This window comes from Anabrus simplex, chromosome 2, assembly GCF_040414725.1.
Source record: "Anabrus simplex isolate iqAnaSimp1 chromosome 2, ASM4041472v1, whole genome shotgun sequence".
Lineage (NCBI taxonomy): Eukaryota > Metazoa > Arthropoda > Insecta > Orthoptera > Tettigoniidae > Anabrus > Anabrus simplex.
Genome location: NC_090266.1, coordinates 156,741,869 through 156,760,040, shown reverse-complemented (window position 1 = coordinate 156,760,040; position 18,172 = coordinate 156,741,869). Strand labels below are relative to the sequence as shown.

At 41.0% G+C, this 18,172-nt stretch overlaps 1 protein-coding gene across 2 annotated transcripts in view; it reads right to left on the bottom strand.

Annotated features, from left to right (window-relative positions):
- LOC136863949 (transketolase) overlaps nt 1-18,172 on the bottom strand; it is a 268,751-nt gene that overhangs the window by 161,977 nt on the left and 88,602 nt on the right. The window contains exon 1 of one of the 2 annotated variants that reach the window (XM_067140400.2): nt 6,026-6,204. The exons of the other annotated variant lie outside the window; for it this stretch is intronic. Coding sequence (XP_066996501.1) covers nt 6,026-6,123 — 98 coding nt within the window. The 5' untranslated portion in view covers nt 6,124-6,204. Of the gene's footprint in view, nt 1-6,025; nt 6,205-18,172 lie in introns of those variants that run through there. 2 annotated transcript variants of the gene reach the window in all.

Sequence of the window (18,172 nt, the reverse complement as noted above, 5' to 3'; positions counted from 1 at the left end):
ATTGCATGATGTGTGAATGACAGTGTGTGAGACGGAGTTTGGATCCACAAATTTTGATAGCGTCGTCTTCACGACTATTTTGTATATCAAGATTGTAAATTAGTAATTGATTCACAAGTTCCACGAACGCAGTTCCTTATTTCGAGTTCCGAATATTAGAATAAATATTCTGTAAAATTTATTATTATTTTCTTCTTCTTTTATGACCACATAGGATCACTTTAGTCAGTCCGTCCTTCAGGTCTCTTTGAAGGGATTGTTCGGCCATTGCGGTCCTCCCAGTACTTCTTTATTATTATCAACGCGAGTTTCTCGAGATGTAAGATTGAGGTATTTCGGTAACTTTCCGATGTTCCAACATGATCAATTGTCAATGTGGCGATTTCTTAGCTTCAGTTCATCATATTCATTACAGAGCTGGCCACTTTATTATTCATGTTTAACTTTGAGCGCATGTGCTCCGATTTGTGACCAGTGCGGTCTTCTTTCTTTTCATGCGAGCTTATGTTTGATGCCATTTTATAAATTTTTCCAGATTCGGCAACTTTATTTTCTATTTTCATCTTTTTTTTTTGCTATTGGCTTTACGTCGCACCGACACAGATAGGTCTTACGGTGATGATGGGACAGGAAAGGAAGCAGTCGTGGCCTTAATTAAGGTACAGCCCCAGCATTTGCCTGGTGTGAAAATGGGAAACCATGGAAAACCATCTTCAGGGCTGCCGACAGTGGGGTTCAAACCCACTATCACCCGAATACTGGCCGCACTTAAGCAACGGCAGGTATTGAGCTCGGTAGATTCGGCAACTTTAGGACACGAGATATTATTTACTGTCATTTTTTAGTAAGAGGACGCGTTCCTCATCTGAAAGGCCTGCAATTTTCTTGATTGTGTGACTTGCCTCGGGTAGACTCTTAAGCAGCGTGTGTAAAGGGTGGTTTTGATGTTTGCTGCATTATTTTGGGAGACGTGAATCTCCGCTTTGTGTCATTCCGACATGTGTTGGCGAAGGTGATATGTTTGGCTACCGAGGAGTTTTATTTGAGCAGCCTACACTTCGTATGATTTTATAGGGTTTTGTCCATGTCACTACGTGTTGCCGTAGATGATTTTTTTTTTTTTTTAATATCGTAACATTTTGTTCAGATTTTCTTTCAGGATATAACTGTGCTGAGGAATATTTTGTGTCATGCAATCCTTTCCAGGATACGTTGAATTGTGTTTTTTTAAATTTGTGTCGTGTAATTTATTTCAGGAACATGCATTGAATAGGAAGTGTTGCTTAAAGTGTCATTTGTTTCCTTATATTTTCCATCAAGGCTTTGGGTGAAAGAGTTGCGTGAATGCCGCATGCTTTCTTGGTGAGCTCTGGAAAATATGACATGTTTTCGTGTCTTTGGATGTGTATATTTGCCATTTATGTGATTTTGATTTTGTGTGGTTCCGATCCACATTGTTTGTTGTGCTCATGAGATTGCTCATGATTCGGGGTGTATATATTTGTGCGTAGGATGTTTTACCACTCAACATGTTATATTTTGCACAGTTAGATTAGATTGTGCGACTCCTTTTTGCGCATTAAATCACATCTTTTCTTAAGGTTAGGGACCCCCCCCACCGGCAGTGTCAAGTGCGCAGGAAAGGGGAATGTACTCTTCTACAGTTCAAAGTGTTAACAAAAAGTAAAGCCAGGAGCGTGGTGCGAGCATGCAAGCCCAAGGTGTAAAATTAATTAAACTTCAAGATTTGATTTGATATGCTAAGTATGTGTCTGCATACATTGTACATTTGTAATATATATATACACACACACACACACATTTTTTTAATTCTCAAGTTTGGCTTTATCAAGCTGAAAGAAAAATTGAGTCATGCAAAAATTTGGATCATTTGATACTTTTTGCTTTTTTATATTCTTTGTTTATTTTAATAAACAGATTTCCTCCAAAAACTGACATGCTTCGTCTTGCTTTATTTGTATTTTTTTTTTACCTCATCGTTTCCATATTTAGTTATATGTTCCCCATCAAATCCAGGGTGTATGTAATTTTGGGGCAAATTACCTTGATGGTAGAAATGGGGACAATAGTGCAGGCTACAGTACGCTGCTCGCCTATTGGTTCGCCATGCTGGGGGGGGCGGTCACTGATTAGCTGTTCTTTGGCCAATGGTTGAAGCATTTAAGGAGCCCATGTACATCGACCTGCCTTGGCAGAGGCAGGCAACTGATCACCCGTTGCTTTTTCTGGTCTGCCGCAGCTATCGTGTCCTCCAGGAGTGAGTGTAGCTCTTCATTAGGTTATAAAAGTAAATGTACTTCTGGAAGTGGGATAGTGGGTTCCAGGACGTTGTAATGAACACATCACTCCCCTAAAAGGATATCCAAGTAAGATTTGCATAAATTCCACTTCCGAGCAAAGCTACTACAGTTGGAAGTCACGGGCTGCAATCTTACATTTAATACTTAGGAACCTGAAATCTGGAACTTGTCTTGATGATGTCGTCCTCTGTATTTGAATGCTGGAGTATACATGACTACTGTTCTTCCAAAAACTCTAGTATCATTCCATTCAAGCAGTTTAAATACTACAATTGTTATACACTGATGAGCAACTGAATTAGAGATACCAGGCTAGTTGTGTGTTAGCACCCCCTCACGCCCTGATGTCAATGCAGAGTGACAGGGACTCCACATATACCAGAAGCATGGAAAGTCATGACCACTGCACAGCCTCCTGTAATACAGACATTGATGCAGGGTCAACGGCGTGCACATCTCTCTCGACAGCATCCTAGATGTGCTAAATAGGATTGAGGTCAGGTGAAATAGGGACCAGGCAAGCACCCTCAATGTCCACAGTGTTCATTGAACCAATCAAACAATTCAGAAGCAAATGGATGGTGCACGCGCATACAAGTCGCCTGCCGTGTGCTGGAGGTGAAATGGGTGGACATGATCTGACAGCAGGTTCCTGTATCTACTGTCTGTGAGGGACGTACCAGGGATCCCATTTCATCCCATGCAAAGTCCCCATACGATGATACAACCACCTCTGACCTGAAATGCACCCTGGTGACAAAACAATCGACTGCCTCTAGTGGATCGTGGTGCACTCTCACCCTGTCATCAGCATGTACAAACTGGTACCACGACTTTCGTCCAGGCGATGTTTCTCTATGCTTAAAGAGTTCAAAACTAGTGGTGGTTCCTAGGCCAATGTCATTCTTTGTGCCTTGTGAAGTGGAAGGGTGGCTTCTATACCTCACTAAAAGGTGGTGGTCCCAGAAAGTATGGTTGCTCACACTTTGTTGTTATCCAGCATTGAATTCCTGAGTAATTTGTTGCACAGTGACCAACCACTCTATCCACTCTTACCATTCGAGTCTATCAACTACGACCGCTGTCAACAACACTTTTTGTTTTTGTTTTTCTAGGGGCATTACGTTGCACTGACACAGATAGGTCTTATGGCGACGATGGGATAGGAAAGGCCTAGGAGTTGGAAGGAAGCGGCCGTGGCCTTAATTAAGGTACAGCCCCAGCATTTGCCTGGTGTGAAAATGGGAAACCACAGAAAACCATCTTCAGGGCTGCCGATACTCCACGGCAGTTTACCCTGGCAATGGTGGTTTTGCCATACTCTTAGTACACTCTGGACATCCTGGCCCACAGAAAGCCCAATTCCTGCACGACTTTGGAGATGGAATAGCCTACACATATGGCACTGTCTATCTGGCCACGATCAAATGTGCTGAGATCTCACACAGCCAGGACGAGTTCTTATGACACTGCGGAATTATTCCCAGACAGACAACAGCACCATTTTGCCAAAACTGCAACTATCTCCAGTTTAACTGCTCATCTGTGTAGCCTATAAAGAAAAACTAAGATCAGAAGCCCATGACAAACCTATATTCCAAATTAGCAGAGAGTTGTATCAGTTGTGTAAATCAGCTGAACCACGACTTTTTTTTAAAACAGTTAATTTTTTTCTACAATCTGCTTTATGTAGTATCAACACAGGCAGGTCTTATACAGACGATGGGATTGAAAAGGGGTAGGACTGGGAAGTGACCGTGGCCTTAATTAAGGAACAGACCCAGATAAGAGTTAAAGAACCATCAAGCAAAAACAGGGATAGCTGGAAGTGCTCAATTTTTGCTTACAAACAAAGAATACCTAATCAAAATGTTCATACATGAGCACACTAAACAGTTCTGAAAATCTTATTCCCATACTTATGAAAGTGGTAACCCAAAAATTAAACACACTCATTCAGGGTGACCATTTCCATACATGGGTATGATCGAGAACCATTCTCCGTAACAGTCTTAATCGTTTCTGATGAGCACTTAACAAAGTCTACCATTTTTATGGACTAGGTTCCATCACTTCCTGAACGTTTAGTTCAAAAAGGACTTCTCTTAAATATTTAAGTGAAGAACAAAACTATCAGTAGACTAACCAAATCTGACTGAACAGTGGAATCCATGCTACCAACACAGACTGGAAGTTCCCTCCAATTCACTCCATATGCAAAGGATATCTTAGATTACATCTGTGTAATGTACCGGTACTCTAGTGCAGTGTACCATTTGCAACCTATATCATGGAGGTATTTGTGGATGTGTTTTCAAACCAATGTAAATTATTTGTACATATTGGTTGATGCAGCTCACCATGCCACCCTATCCTAGGTAAATCTTTTCATACGCAGCCTAAATCTTAATAATGTACTATCTCAGCATTTATCTAGGGTGGTACTGGAAATTTAAGTGTTTGAGGGAAGGACGAAGTTCCATAAAAGTCAGTCACTACAAGACATAATGAACTGCAAGTGCTGAATATGTAGCCTCCCTATATTCTTGATGATTTTGAGGCAGTGTAAAATACATCAATATTTATGAAGTACAAACGGGCCATAACCCACGTTAAGTATAAATAAAGCATGTGGCTTGTTCCTGGAGATAAATAAGGAAGTAATGCACTGGAAAAGAATCCTGCAAACTTATCCGGAACTAGCTCCCTTGTGCCGTAAATGGAACACAGTGAGAAACAATTTTATTCTCAATACATTACGTTTAAGGAAAGACTGAAATCCGAGGGTAACTAAACGAAGTTCGTGCACTTCCGGAAATCATTCAAGGTGCAAGAGTTTAATGTTGGGGTGAAAATAGTGATACATCTCAAAATAAAGGCAACCCCAAATCTACAATGATGACTGGCGAATTGTGAGACGTCTCATGTAGCATTATAAACTCTCCTGCGTGGATTGCATCGAATTTTAAAACTAGGCGCTAGAGGACGCGGAGAGGTCACATGGACTCGCACGAAGACAATAATTATAATCCCTCGATAGACACCGCGGTTTAGAGGACGCAACGAAATCACACAGTTTACATTATAAACCAATCATAAAATGTATAAGGTACTTAAACTGAGCACCTGAATAGTACTGCACGCCCATTAACAAAAATTCTATAGACAGAAGGGATGAACTGCCATGCGGAAGCAAGTGTTACCCCGCCGCCCCAATCCCGGCCTTAGCCACCCTAAAGTAAATCGGTGATACCTATCACGATACGGACAATTAATTGCACTCAATAGCAAACGCCCGCGAAGAACAAAATCGGTAGGTGGTTTGAAATCTGTGGTTAACTCTTATACGGTGTTTAATACTTTACCTAAATAATGGATGAGACTACTACCAAAATAATGCATTATTCTGTGACTAATTGGGCATTAAATTAGCATTCGACACAGTAAACGAAGCGGAATGAGAAAACAATGAGAACTGCCGGTACCTTTAAATTGACATTATCAGTACTTGGAGGAATATAGACAGCTGGCGACAAACAATCAAGTTATTCAATAAGTACAGTAATGAATGAGCCTTTACAATAGAAAAAATTGGCATCGAAGCATATACAATTACAAGTTTTTACAATATTTCAGAGTATTGAGGAAGATCAGTAATATGGATTACTTACCACGATGTTAAAATTTATCATTAAGATACTTACCCAGATTTCGATGCACTTGTTGCGTTAATACTATGAATACGCAATCTATTCGCAATATCAAACAATGCTTGCACATTTGGTTTTTCATCTTCCCTCATTTTCTTAGCTATTGGTTCTCAAAACGCCGGCGACACGAACAGAGCAGATAATACGAATGCGAGCAGAGACGATAGAGAACGCTGGTAGCGTTGCTAAGGCAAGGATGGTGAGGGTAAGGTTCAGTGTAGTGGGGTGGGAGGCTCGTACTGAGGCGCACAGTTCTGCGCATCACGCCGAAACAGGTGTGCACTTCGCTGTTAGTAACAGCACAGTCTAATGTGGTAACAGCCTGTTACTCTATTTTGCATCAACAGTTACTATTCTGAACATGCTGTCACTCTTAAAAAATTGTGGATGTTCACTCGAATTACGTCAGGCATCACTTCCGTAACTCAAACTTGAAAAAATGTTGCAAAAGGTAGAACATCCAAGTTATGTTCAGCAAAACGAACTCCAGCGGGACAAAATTTCGGCACTCGACGTTGTACTGTATGTTTATGTAAAAATCAAAAATGAAACATATAATCTAATAGTACGGTACTAATTTTTAAAACATTTAAATTAAAATGTAATTCAGCTATAGTAATACTTTTAATGTCCCTTGTACAGATTTGTTGGTACCTGTGATAGTGCTTATTTTCAATATTCACAGCTTATTTTTGATTGCTTATTTTACAATGTTATGGTGCCTAACGTCCGGTCTCTATCTCACTAACTAATTTTACGGTTTCCGGAACGGTGCCGGAACTGTGTCCAACAGGAGTTCTTTTACGTGCCAGTGAATCTGCCGACACCCACCGGAGTGGGCCAGGATCGAACCCTCCCACCACTACCGCCATCAAAAGTTGGGCTCAGAAGGCCAACGCTCAACCGTCTAAGTTACACATGCTCCGCAATATGAAGCGTTTCTGCTTGTTGCAGGCGCATTCGTATGGAAATGAAACTGACAGAAAAGTCACAATAGGTATGTATATTGTTGCACGTTACATCACGATAAATGTTCAAAATCGCTTTTTCCCCGTTTCGCACAAAATGCTACCCTTCCCATTATGTCATCTCGCAATTTGTTAACAGTACCGATGCGATAGCTGCTGTTGCTGCACGAAGATACGCAGTGTCAGCTCTGTTTGGAAGCAATGTTACATATAAATTTGATCGCGCAAACAGCCCCTATCAAAAGTCTATCGGGAATCAAATCGGGAGATCCTGGATACGTAACCTGGTAAACTGAAACGACGCGAGACACTACATACGTATATTTTTTTTATATTCAAGGTACAATATAATTTATATGCTCATGTATGCGTTGTACTCCGAGCAATGTACAGAGCCCTCAAGCAGCGTTTTAACACTTTGAGTTCCAGGTTAGTCTCCAGAGGCCCAGACACTGCAATATTCGGCAACTTCTCCGACTTTACATTGCTGCTAATACGGCAAACCGACCAAGACAGATCTTGTGGCGACAATAGGGTAGGAAAGTGTTAGGACTAGGAAGGAAGCAGCCTTAGTCTTAATGAAGGCACATCCCCAGCATTTGCTTGGCGTGAAAACTGGAAGCAACGGAAAACCATCTTAAGGCCTGCTGACAGGGGTTTCGAATCCATCATCTCCCGAATGCAAGCTGGCAGCTACGTGACCCAATTACGTTGATGCGTGTAGCTGTTTCGTACAACACAATGAAATTTCCACAGCGGACTAGATAGACCCTTTACATTGCGGGAGTATGTATCTGAAGAACCCGATGCTAAATTTCGGCGAAGATGGGAAGGAAAAGGGCTAGGTCACGGAAGGAAGCGGCATTATGATTAATTATTATTATTATTATTATTATTATTATTATTATTATTATTATTATTATTATTGTAGCGGGAGGTACACCTCTACGCCGCATATTTAAATCTTGCGCCTTACAGAACTCCTCTACAGGAGAAACCGTGAACTTGAAACTGGACCAACTTATAAATTTTCTCTGAAGATGGCACCACTAAAATTTGTTATTGTGAACTGTGTGAATTTCTACTTGTTTTCGTTTTCCATTCATCAAGAAGTTTGAACATTTTCTCATAGTTGTCACTACTAACAAACTTAGATCATGCACTCTGGTGCGAAGTGAAGGAACCTTTTTGAAGAGACTTTGTATTCATAAGTTTTATCTTTTACTAAATTTCGTTCATTTTTGGGTTGGCAATATTTATATTTTCTTTCCGCCAGTTTTGAATTTAGCCAATCAAGAATTTCTGTAAATAATTTTCGACCAATCCCATATTTCTTCTTCGATTTTGAGTGTAACTTTTGATTTTAACCAATAAAACTCTGTGGGTGTGTCTTGATTATTCATGAAAGGTCTCGAACTTTCCCTGAGGGTTTATAAACTGCAGATTTTCTCCTCTCTTGGCCATTTGATCAACATCTAAGTGTGTGTGTCACGCAGGGGGCGGGAGGCGTCTCTTTCTTCACGCAGCAGTTCTTCTGCAAGGTAATGGCCGTTTAACATCTTTATTTCTTGCTAGCTCTGCAGTTTAACCCGAGGGAAAGGTTCGACCCCTTAACTATGTAACAAACCTTCTAAAATGTAAATCTCATTTCGGCTCATGTAAAATTTTATAAATCTTTAACTGTAAGCGGGGATAGAGAGTGATTTACCCTCTCGATCTCCCCTTCATCTTGGTTTGAGGTACCGCATTTGTTTCTGCTATGTATTAAAGTGATTTCCATCCGCGCTACCTCAGTAGATTGGAATTAGCCCCTGTTTCGTTGGCCAAGTGCCCTATAGGTCTGTAAATTTTTGTGGAGCTCAATCTCCGACTCCATTCCTGTTTTACTCGGGCCGTTTATTGAACCTGTTCGTTTTTACTAAGGCCCCGTAGGTTGGGTACTAGATAACCCTGTGTAATAAGAGGGATATTTGTAAGTAGTGGCTTGTAAGGCCTGTCGTGACACAGGCTTTGCCACGACGAGAAATGATGAATAATCAGATTGACTTCCTCCGAGCGGTAATGAGGGGTAGTTCAATGGGCCTGGGAGATTTGCTACGTGTGAAGAGACGAAGTCCTCTGTTTCCCAAAACCTTCCTTTAATAGCAGACTGATGAGTATGTATAATTATATACAGTATTTACAATCTCCTTCCTAACTTCAAATATCGCTGACATAGAAGACTTGGCGTGGTCGAAGTATTTTAGTGAATACTCTAAGTCCACACTTGGACCTTATTATTATTATTATCGGAGACCTGACTGACAGGGCTTCCGCCCGCACTTCTAGTCGACTTGTTCCCAAAAAAAAGCCTCGATCAGGGTGTGTACCCCTGTTTTATACCTTCACTAACTTTCGCCTCCCTTCGAGAAGGCCATCGAAGTTTCCATCCTATGGAGACTGTCCTCAGACACACGAAAACGGAATTGCCTCTTCCGTTCACTCTCTACCCACCTTTTCTGAAGATATACTACGCACCTTTAGCAGGGTGCAGCTTATGATTCACCTACTTCGACCAAGCCTTACTTCTAATTACACAACTTGTTGCTTACAGCTTTTCGTGTGCCTTCAAACTCTTAAATCTTATATGATTCTTAATTTACTTATGTCAGCATTATAATTATGATTCCTTGGCCTTGTTGCCATTACATAGTCATTACTATTAACTTATAATTTCCCCTATAATATCAATGTATATCTCAGCGACACCATTCCTCCTACGTTCCCGGTCATGGGTTCGATCCTCGGAAGAATGAGTCCTGAGCTCCAATCTGGGGCGGACACGACACCTCCCCCCTTTGGGGAAAAATGAATGCAATACCTCTGCATTCATTTTTACTCTTTCTCTTACATTATGTTAGAGTCTCCATGCTCTTGTTCGTGGGTGCGCTGTGCCAAGTTATCTCTGATAGTTGCTATACCCGTAGTAGGGCGTTCATGTAACTCTAATCCCGGCAGCGATCCTGAGTGGCTGAGGGCCCTTTCAGCCAGTCGAGGATGCTGAAAATGGACAGTAATGTCCTCATCAGAGACCTTAGCTCTGTGGTCATTAGCGATCACATTTTGGAAAATACATAAGTTGGGACAGCGCTCTCTATTGTCATCTATGCATTTACTTAAGGATCTACACCTTCTACAGCAACCACAACAGTAACAACAACAGCAACAGACTATTATAAGTACTGCAAACAAAATAATACCAGTTACAATTTGATATATACTTGTATACTGTTGGATCATTTGCATTTTAAATTCCCTTTCTTTCTGCATTACCAGTGCTTCTACATCTTCAGTCTTATGACTGGCTAACCTTAGGTCGCTTATATGATTCAGTAAGCTTCCTACTGTAACCCTATTTAATTCTGGTACATCTTCTAATTTGATATCACTGTCTAATTGTTCACAACAATCATATATTAGCATTACTTCTGGCACTAAGTCCTTCTTTGTTGTCGTATTCACTGAACCTGCACTCTGAATTTTACTTGTGGGACTGTAAAATTGTCCACAAGTCTGTGAATTGTATTATTCCCACACCATTTAAACTTATATCACTGGTAATATCCTGACAAACACTGGTGACCTTTGTTTCATGAGGCGATACAAAAATATACATATTATCATCAATAGGTATCCATATGAGTTCATAAATCGACATCACACTTTTCTTGCAGTCTTCTGGAATAAAACTAACACCAGTTAACAACTTGACAATACAACTACCTTTTGACATTACATTATTAATAGGAAAATTTGCCTTGCATAATCTCTGTCCATTGTCAGTCCACTTGCATTGTTTCACTTGTTCATCACTTAATTCTACATATGTCTGTCTTTCTTGATCAACTAATACATACTGTTTTTCATTAGATATATACACAAAATGGTTTGGATTACTCTTCATGGGAGAGGGGAAAGGTACACAATGGTACAAATTGTGCTTTATTTTGTTAGTAAGAGGGGTGCGTAAAATATACACCAAGGTATCTCGAGTTATATATACACTCACTGATGATATTTTCAGAATCAAGTACCCATAAGTGACTTGCAAATCATATGGCAGATCATAACCCTTAGGGAAATCTCTTTGGGCCTTTTTATATGCCCTTACTAGATCATCGGGTCTTAACACTTGGACACTCACCGTGCCTGTCTGAGAACTTACAATACTATCTAAAAAGATCTGATAATGTTCATGCAATTGCATCAGAAATCCTTGCAACTCAATTAAGTGTTTATTTAATGATATTTGCATTTCTAATTGTCTAAAAGCCTCATTTATACCCGTTGTTTCATTCTGAATGAAACTCTTAAGTTGCTCAAAGTTTTCACTTAGTTTGAGTTCATCTGCTGTGATGTCGTACAGAGTATTATTGACAGATTGCAAAGTTGACTTTACAACTAACATTTGACTTTTTGCTACTTGTATCATGGACAATTGTTCCTGTTCTAGTTCCTTAATTTTGCCTTCGTAATACATTGCATCACTGTCATCGAGCGTACCAAATAACGTCTTTGCGATGGTACCAATTGCATTTATTAACCCGCGCTTGCTTCGTTTCCCGTTGCCTTCCGGTGTTTCGATCCTAGTAATTTTCCTAATTAAGTCCTTAATCCCTTGAATCCTTTGAAATTGTTGCTCTACTAACATTATCTCATGTTCGCACTTAATATGTACTTCCTTTTCTATCTGAATACAGAGGGTTTTAGTCTTCTGTAAATTTCTACGGCTATCACAAATAGATCTGCCAAACGTGTAAGGTTAATATAAGTAACCAGTTTCCATTCTACAGTGTATAACTGTACTTCTCCTTGATAATCAAAATAGACTCCGGCTGTATTCTCGTACCGTTTCATCTTGAAATCCAATTGACTGGTGGGTATGGACAACCCTAGCAACATAACTGTGACGACCAGCATTCTCCAGGTCGTGCGGCCTGCCACCCCTTTCATCTGCTTGGTTCGCTCACCTCTCTGCAAGGTAAACACGACTTTCACTTTCTTCGTTACTCTCCCTTACACACTATACTGTTAGGTGTTGTGGAACCTACCCTCAACTGTTTATCTGTATCTGAGTACACACTTAATGTGACTGACTGTCTTACTGTAACGTTTGTCTTCTCATAATTATGCTCTGTACTAGTCTATTAGCATACTCGTGAGTGATTTAAATAAATCTACGAATTCCTTTTCGTAACCGATATCTCTGTGAAACTTCACTCTTGGGCAGCTCTAACAAAATTTTAGAGCCATCATTAGCCCATTCAAAAATTCTCTTCCTGTTTGACGTACCTGCGTCACTTCTCCTTATTCTTACGGACAGATGATAGACATCATTGGCAATTAAGAATTTGAATAGCGTCTGTTAAAGACTGCAGAGGATTTACCTCGAGGAATGGTTACAGAAGTTAAAGTTAAATACAGGTATGAATCTACCGAAGTGATCTTTATGGGATTGTACTTCGTACCCTTGGAGTCACATCTCACGGGACGGTTCTCAACGTGGTAAGAAAATTCCCTTCAGTGGATTCTGTTCCCACGAGAATCACACTGTTGTGGAAAATCACCGGCCTAATGGTGATATTTCCCAGGCAGAACCCGCCTCACTGAGTTCCATGCCTCACTCAGGGCGCCCGTATTCGTGCATAAAGGACTAAATACAAGGCCATTCCCTAAGTGGAACCTTTAGTCGCCTCCTACGACAGACAGGTTCGAATCGTGGTGTTATTCTGGCTGTGTAACTGTATGGAAAGAAGAGTACCAAAGTGTAGAGTGTTGTTTGCGTAAATCCCCGACACCACACGGGGTTATCTTCATGATAACGACCCTTATTTAGATATCATATGGATTACGTAAAACATTTTATCTGTGAAATTTTTCTGTACCATAAATGAATTCCGTTTCAGTGGAATTAGGCTTGGCATCACGCCCCTTCTGATTTTAATAATATTACAAGCAGATCTCATTTATTTTTACATACAACGCTACCTAATTTACTCATTTAATTTCTAGTGACAGTAAGTGAAGGCTTTTTCAGAACGTGTACATAGCAAGTGTAGATAATTTTAATCCTCATTATGAACTCGAATTCTCTCCATACTCTGTTCGAACCCTGCGGTTGCCTTTTGACGAGTTGATATCTGGACATACAGTCTCGTCACCTGTAGTCTTTCTGACGGGTACTTAGGACGTACTCACAATGGTATTCCCGTACCAAAATTCCTAGGTTCTTCTCTTACTTAGGTTAAAATTTCTAGTACTTTCCTGATTTCGACGCGACCTGACAGAGTATTTCAACTAACTCTATCAGCGGTACACGATAATCCACAATGCCGTTGGAGTGAGGGAAGTATAACTCACTGCGACCTAAATAGGAACCATTATCTTACATTCTTCTCTAATTAATGTACATTTTGAGTCTATTCTGGTGAACTAATATTTGTTTACCACGCTTGTTTACCTGTAACGTGCAATTCACTCCCGATACCTTAGTAATCTTATAAGGACCTTGATATGGTGGACAAAGTTTCCTTGAGCGTCCCCATCGTAGGGCATCGTTACGTAACAACACGAGATCTCCTACTTTGAATGAAACTTCATTCTTAGCCTTATCATAGTATTCCTTATCTCGTTCCTTAGTTTTAATTAACGTCTTTCGAGCTATCTCATGGCTCTCTTGCAGTTGTCTGGTTAACTGCTCCAAGACATTCTGGCATTCATTATAATTTGGTTCTGGTTTCCTCTGGAGAACACCGGGAATATTTGCCTTTCGCCCAAATATTAACTCAAATGGTGTATAACCTGTGCTAGTGTGCTTGGTCGTATTATACACAAACATTGCCATAGGAAGATAACTATCCCAGTCATCTTGTGAACTGCATACATAATGTCTTAAATATTCTGCTAGCACCCTATGAGAGCGTTCCAAACTACCGTTAGATTGCGGTCGAAATGCCGCTGTATGGACCTTCTTAATTCGCAATATTCTACACAACTTCTTAAAAACATCTGACATAAATTTGCACCCTGATCTGTCAGTATAATATTTGGTATACCGAATATACTAATTACTCTATTAATCAGAGTTCGTGCTATGGTTTCTGCACTTTGGTCCGGCATAGCACTCGCAATTAAATACTTAGACAGCTGGTCTTGACAGGTGAGTATGTACCTGTTCCCTGCTTCCGTTACATTTAAAGGTCCTACCACATCTAGTGCTATTTTCTCAAAGACTGCTTTCGGAGTATCTGTGATCTCCATCTTTGCCCTTACTTCAGGCCCGGTAATCTTATTCTTTTGACACGATGGGCATGAGCGTATATACCTTTCTACATCCTTTTGCATCCCTTCCCATTGATAGTGGTCTTTTATCCGGGCATACGTTCTGGATATGCCCTGATGGCCTGATACTAATGATTCATGACATTCCTTAATAATCTCTAATTTCTCTTGTTCTGTTAGCTCCGGGCTAGCGTTCCTAGCCTCTTCGGTTACACCCTCACTATCACTACCTTCTTCGCTTCCACTCTCAGGCTCTGTCACCTCTGCCGTGGCGTCCTCGGATTCAGAGCTGAGTCTCCGTGGTTGCACATTATTATCTGAGCTAACAGGTGCTCCTAAGGGGTCATTAGCCTCACACTCTTCATTACTAGTCTCTTGGTTATTATTACTAGATTTAACTACTCGCACTTTTTGATCAGGCTCTTCGTTCCTAACTGGAATTCTACTTAAGGCATCTGCGTTACAGTTACGCTTGCCTTCCTTGTACACTATCTCAAAGTCGTACTCTGCTAATTTCAATCGGAATTTAATTAATCTAGAAGATGGGTCTTGGGCATTAAATACCCATTTCAAAGGCTTATGATCTGTTACTACCGTAAAATGCCTGCCGAACAAATACGGCCTAAAATACTTCACACTCCAAACAATTGCTAGTAATTCTTTCTCCGTCACAGAATAATTCTTTTCGGCCTTATTTAAAGTCCTGCTAGCGTAAGCTATCGGCAAATCCTTACCTATCTGTCCTTGTGACAGCACTGCTCCTAAGGCCTCATTACTAGCGTCTGTGGTCAATATGAAGGGTTTCTCAAAGTCTGGGTACTGCAATATTGGTTTCTCTGTTAACTTTTTCTTTAAGATCTGGAATGCCTGCTCTTGCTTATCCGTCCACTCGTACGGTACTTCCTTCTTAAGCAGCTCGTACAGTGGTTTCGCTATCTTACTATAGTTCGGAATAAACCTACGATAATAGCCTGACAAGCCTAGAAATCCTTTCAGCTGTTTCGTAGTGGTGGGCTGCGGATATTCTCTTACTGCTTGAACCTTCCGATCATCAGGTTGAACACCGTCCTTAGTAATCACGTGTCCTAAGAAAGCTACCTCCGTTCTTAGAAATTCGCATTTATCTGGACCTAATTTGAGATTTACCTCTCTCAGTCTCTGGAAAACATCACGTAATCTCTGATTGTGGTCCTCTACAGAGCTAGCATACACAATTAAATCATCCATATACGCCAAACATTAATGCCTTCTAAGCCTGCTAGTGCCGTTTTCATCAAACGCGTAAAAATTGCTGGCGCGTCTCGAAGTCCCATAGCTAATCTCTTGTATTCATAGTGCTTTCCTAAGGCAGAAAATGCTGTCTTTTCTCTGTCCTCAGGCTTCAGCAATACCTGATGGTATCCACTGGCCAGATCCATAGTGGAAAAATACTTCGCCTTTCCTAGGGCATCTAATATTTCAGAAATTAATGGAATAGGATACGTAGTTCCTATGGTGACGTCGTTCAAAAGTCTGTAGTCCACAACGACCCTCCACTTCTGCTTACCAGAAGCATCTAATTTCTTTGGTACTAGAAGGATGGGACTAGACCATGGGGAAGTTGAAGGAGTTATAATATCATCCTGTAACATCTGATTTATCTGGCGACCTATCTCCTCTTTCTGAGCCTCAGGTAACCTATACTGCCTCACATGAATTGGAGGTTGATCTACACGTGTGGGGATAGCATGTTGAAGTATATTCGTATGCGTTAATTTATCCCCTTCTAGGTGAAAAATATCCTGATAAGCCGTGCAGATAGCGTAAATTTTCTCCCTGTCTTGGGGAGCAAAGTGATCTACTCTAAGCAGCTCCCGTATTCGATGTGTTCGAGATTTACCTTCCTGATTATGATTATTATTATCATCCCTCTGCGCGATCGGCCTCTTGGCCTGACTATCGCCCTTTACAGCTATGGCTTCTTCAACCTTGTGTACTTCCGCTGTATTTTCGCCTTCTACATCCAGTAACTTAACAACTGGGCTTTTTAATCGCCATTCCCTGTCAGTAGTGTTCAACATACTAACGAGTGCGACATAATCCTTGGCTTTCGTTAAACACTCAGCTAGGTATACACCTGGCTTTACTTCCTGCCGCTCTATCAAGCCTTCGGCTGACTGTTTGTCTACTTCTATGGCTACGATTTTCTCCACTCTTGATTCGAGCACCACCCACATATCCTCTTTCGCCCCTAGTGGGTATCTTTTTCCTGCTATCACAGCATAGCCTTCCTTATAATTTAAGACGCTGTCTCTTAACACGTCCTTTCCAATTATACCGTCTTGTTTCAAATTAAAGTCGTTGTCCACTACATGGAAGTCTGGGCATCTACCACCAACGGGAATTCGAACTTTTCCTTTGGTTTGCTTCAAACCTTTCGTTATGCCTCTTAACTTCAGAATTTCCTTGCAGTTAACCCAAGCACCGTAAGGAACACTACCTTCCTTAATAAGAGAGACATCACTTCCTGTATCGATTAAAAATCTTAAGGCATCCTTACGCCCGGTCACCGTTATTAATACGGTACCCTCCTCATGCTGTCCGATCTTACTGGGACTGATGGTCTTATGGGAGATCTCAAGCGTCCCTGACTTGTCTCCCTTATCTAGTTTAAAGCCTCTCTTTCGGTTTTAAACCAGCACTCTTTAGCTGAATGCGACCATCGCTTATAAATTCTACACCGCGCCTTTTCGCGTGATTTTTCACAGGATTTATTATTATTATTACTGTTACCACTCTGAATATTCCTAGTTCGACTTCTAGGCAAGAACTCTGTTCTACCTTTGGGCTCGCTATCGCATCTGGTGTGACACTGCCACTGTAGATGGCCAACCTTGCCGCAAGCATAACAACGCCTGAATTCCGGCTTCGAATTTCTACGTGGGCACTCTGCCTTTTTGTGCCCTCTTTCACTGCACTTAAAGCATTTCGGTCCCACCTTATTCGCGCTCTCTTGGTAACTAGAGGTGCGCACTATGTTCACCTCGTTACCGGTCTTACCGGTCTCTTTATTTCTGTTTTGGTTAGCTAATTTTCTTCTACACTGCCGTGCCCAATGGCCTGGCTTTCCGCAATAATTACATTTTATCTCTCCTGCGGAGTTTCTTCGAGGAGTAACGGATTCCTTTGTCTTAGAACTCTGATTCTTCTGATTACAATCTCTAGCTATATGTCCCTCCTTATTACAATTAAAGCATATTAGCAGTACCTTGTTATAATGGGGAGATTTACTATGTTTTTGCGCCCCTTACGTGGCCTTGCCTTGCCACCGACCCTTCGTGTAGCTTACCGGCTGGGTGTGCGCGCCTTCTCTTCTAGAAGCCGTACTGTTCCTGAGGAGTGCCTCTCTCTCCTTCTGGGAATTAATCATGGCTTCTTCTTGTCTAGCAATAGCTACAGCCGCCTCAAAAGTTTGAGGGCTACGATCCTGTAGCTTACCTTGTATTCGCGCTGTATGAATCCCTTGAGTGAAAGCCGCTATTGCGATTTTCACTAGCATTCTGCGCTGCCCTGTACGATATTCTATCGGTTCATTTTCTAATATAGCGTTTCGAAACATCAACGCCATTTCTTCAATTCTATGGGCCCACTCGGCCACGGTCTCTTTCGGTCCCTGGCTTTTTTGGAACAATTGACACAAATACAAGTCAAAAGTGCCCTGTTTTCCATAATATTCCCAAAGAGTTTCCTTAGCTCTTTCCCAGTTGATTATGTCACCTCTAGATAAGAACTTTTCGCGAGCAGAACCCGTAATCTTTGTCAAAATATATTTAAAGAATAACGGTTGGTCCCTATCCTTGATCATACTCTGTGC